At 66.2% G+C, this 2081-nt stretch overlaps 1 protein-coding gene across 1 annotated transcript; it reads right to left on the bottom strand.

Moving 5' to 3' along the window:
* Window positions 1-231: 231 nt before the first annotated feature.
* Window positions 232-1721, bottom strand: Lbx1 (ladybird homeobox 1). Its single transcript, XM_059246381.1, has 2 exons — window positions 1397-1721; window positions 232-752 (listed from the first exon to the last, which is right to left on the bottom strand). Exons 1-2 carry the CDS (start codon window positions 1719-1721, stop codon window positions 232-234), a joined length of 846 nt encoding a protein of 281 aa, XP_059102364.1.
* Window positions 1722-2081: the final 360 nt, after the last annotated feature.

Below are 2081 nucleotides of genomic sequence, written 5' to 3'. Positions count from 1 at the left end.
GAGCGCTTCCGGGGCGGCGGAGGCCGCTTGTGGCGGCCGGCCCCGCCGGCCGGCCGGGATTTATTGCTTCGAGAGGGAAGAGGCGGCTGTCAGGAGCCAAGTCGGGGCCCCGGGACAAGGGTGGAGGCAGGAGATGCAGAGGAGGTCCCAGCTCCCCTTAGCGGTCCGGTCCGGGAGGCGGCGGGCATGCCGGCGCTGGGGGCCCGGGAGGCAGAAGGTCCAGGGCGCCGCTCAGTCGTCCACGTCGATCTCTTCGTCTTCCTCGTCCTCTGAGCAGTCCTGGCTGCTGGCCCGCTGGTCCGTGAGCGGAGAGGCCGGCGAGAGCTGCAAGGGCCCACCGCCCGGGGCTTGCGGGGCGCCTGGGGGCAGCGCGGGAGAACCGGGCCTAGACTTGGCCCTGCCGCAGCCGCCGCCACCGCCGCCCGAAGCCTCCGAGTTCTGCTCGAGTTCGGCCAGTGCCACGATGTCCATCTGCCCGCTGGGGCCCAGTTTCTTGGCGGACTCCACGTCGGCCTTCATCTCCTCCAGATCCCGCTTGAGCTTGGCGCGCCGATTCTGGAACCAGGTGATGACCTGTGCGTTGGTGAGGCCCAGCTGCTGCGCAATTTGGTCGCGATCTGCCGGGGACAGGTACTTCTGGTATAGAAAGCGTTTCTCCAACTCGTATATCTGGTGGTTGGTGAAGGCCGTGCGTGATTTTCGCCGTTTCTTGGGCGTCTGCCGCTGCCCAAAGATGGTCATCCCATCGCGGCCTGAAAAGAAATGACAGTGTACGCTCGCAACCAGAGAGCGAAGACCCCACCCAGACTCTATCCCATAACTCTCCACCAGACCCAGGCCCAGCTCGCTGTTGAGTCTACTCTCTATACCAGAGCAAGCTGGGCCATGGGAGACCTCCTGTCTTTGGTCGCCTGGAAGTCGCTAGGAAAAATTGTTTTGGTCTCTGCTCCCTAAGAGTTGGTCTGAAAGACCTAAAGTCTCACAGAGTACAAGGAAGCCAAATAGAGACTCCCCAAATGTGTTGTGAACACAGATTTTTTTTTTTAACCCCTTTCCAATGGCCTGACTCCATCCTACCCAGAAGTTTCCAGGAAAAGATTCTCTCTCTGCCCCACTCCAGGAGTAAAGAGCATCCAAGCCCACGGAAACTCCAAGAAGCCCGTCAGACTTTGGGGGGAGAGCTTGGGTTCCCCACCTCTCTCAGATCACCCCGACTCAGGACTCAGAGGTCCCTAGGATATAGGGTCCTGTCCCACCTATCTCCACTCCCGTCTCAGCTACAGAAGCTGGGACTGGAGGGACCTGACGGCCGGCGTGGGCAGAGGCAGGTGGGGTACGAAGTACAGGACACTGAGTGTGGGCGACCGGGCGCAGGGCAAATCTAGGCTGTGCCTACCTTCGGCTGCCTGCAGGACGCTGACCTCCAGCCCCTTAAAGGTCTTGCTGGCGAGCTCCTCCAAGGCGCACAGCGGCGAGGTCTGCGAGAGCAGAGCGCGGCCCGCCAGGGGCAAGCCGCCCGGCGCGTGCTTGTCGGCGGCGGCCAGCAGGTGCGCCGCCCCACACAGCGAGTAACTTCTCCGCACGGACGGCTTGTTGAGGATGTCCTCGATGCTGAACGGCGTCAGGGGCTTGTTGGAGTTGGCGGGCGGCGGCAGGTGGTCCAGAGGGCTGCGCCGGCGCTCCTCCCCCGGCGCCGCCTTGCCGTCCTCCTTGGAAGTCATCTCGGCCTCGCTTGGGGGCCCGGCCGGGGCGGCTCGGGCCGCGGGGACCCAGCCCGCGGGCAGCTCGGGCGCCGGACGGTGCGAGAGGAAGGCGGGAGGCGGGCGGGAGGCCGCGCCGGGCAGGGCGCGGACCGGCAACGGGCCGATTAGCGCGGCGACCCAGGCAGGCGGAGCGGCGCGGGGCCCCGGGAGGAGAGCGCTGACTCGGGCGCCGCCGCCGCCGCCGCCGGGGTTTCCAGCAAGCCCGGGCCGGAGCCGGGAAGAGCCGCACCGGGCTCCAGTTTCGCCAGCCCCGGTGCTATTTAAAGGTGTCAGGTGGCTCCGCCGCGGCGGCTCCTGGCCCCGGGTCCTGGCGGCGGC

The sequence above is a fragment of the Peromyscus eremicus genome, chromosome 1, assembly GCF_949786415.1.
Source record: "Peromyscus eremicus chromosome 1, PerEre_H2_v1, whole genome shotgun sequence".
In the NCBI taxonomy this organism is placed as follows: Eukaryota; Metazoa; Chordata; class Mammalia; order Rodentia; family Cricetidae; genus Peromyscus; species Peromyscus eremicus.
Note: the sequence above shows the minus strand (reverse complement) of the source record. Positions and strands in the feature narration are given on the sequence as shown.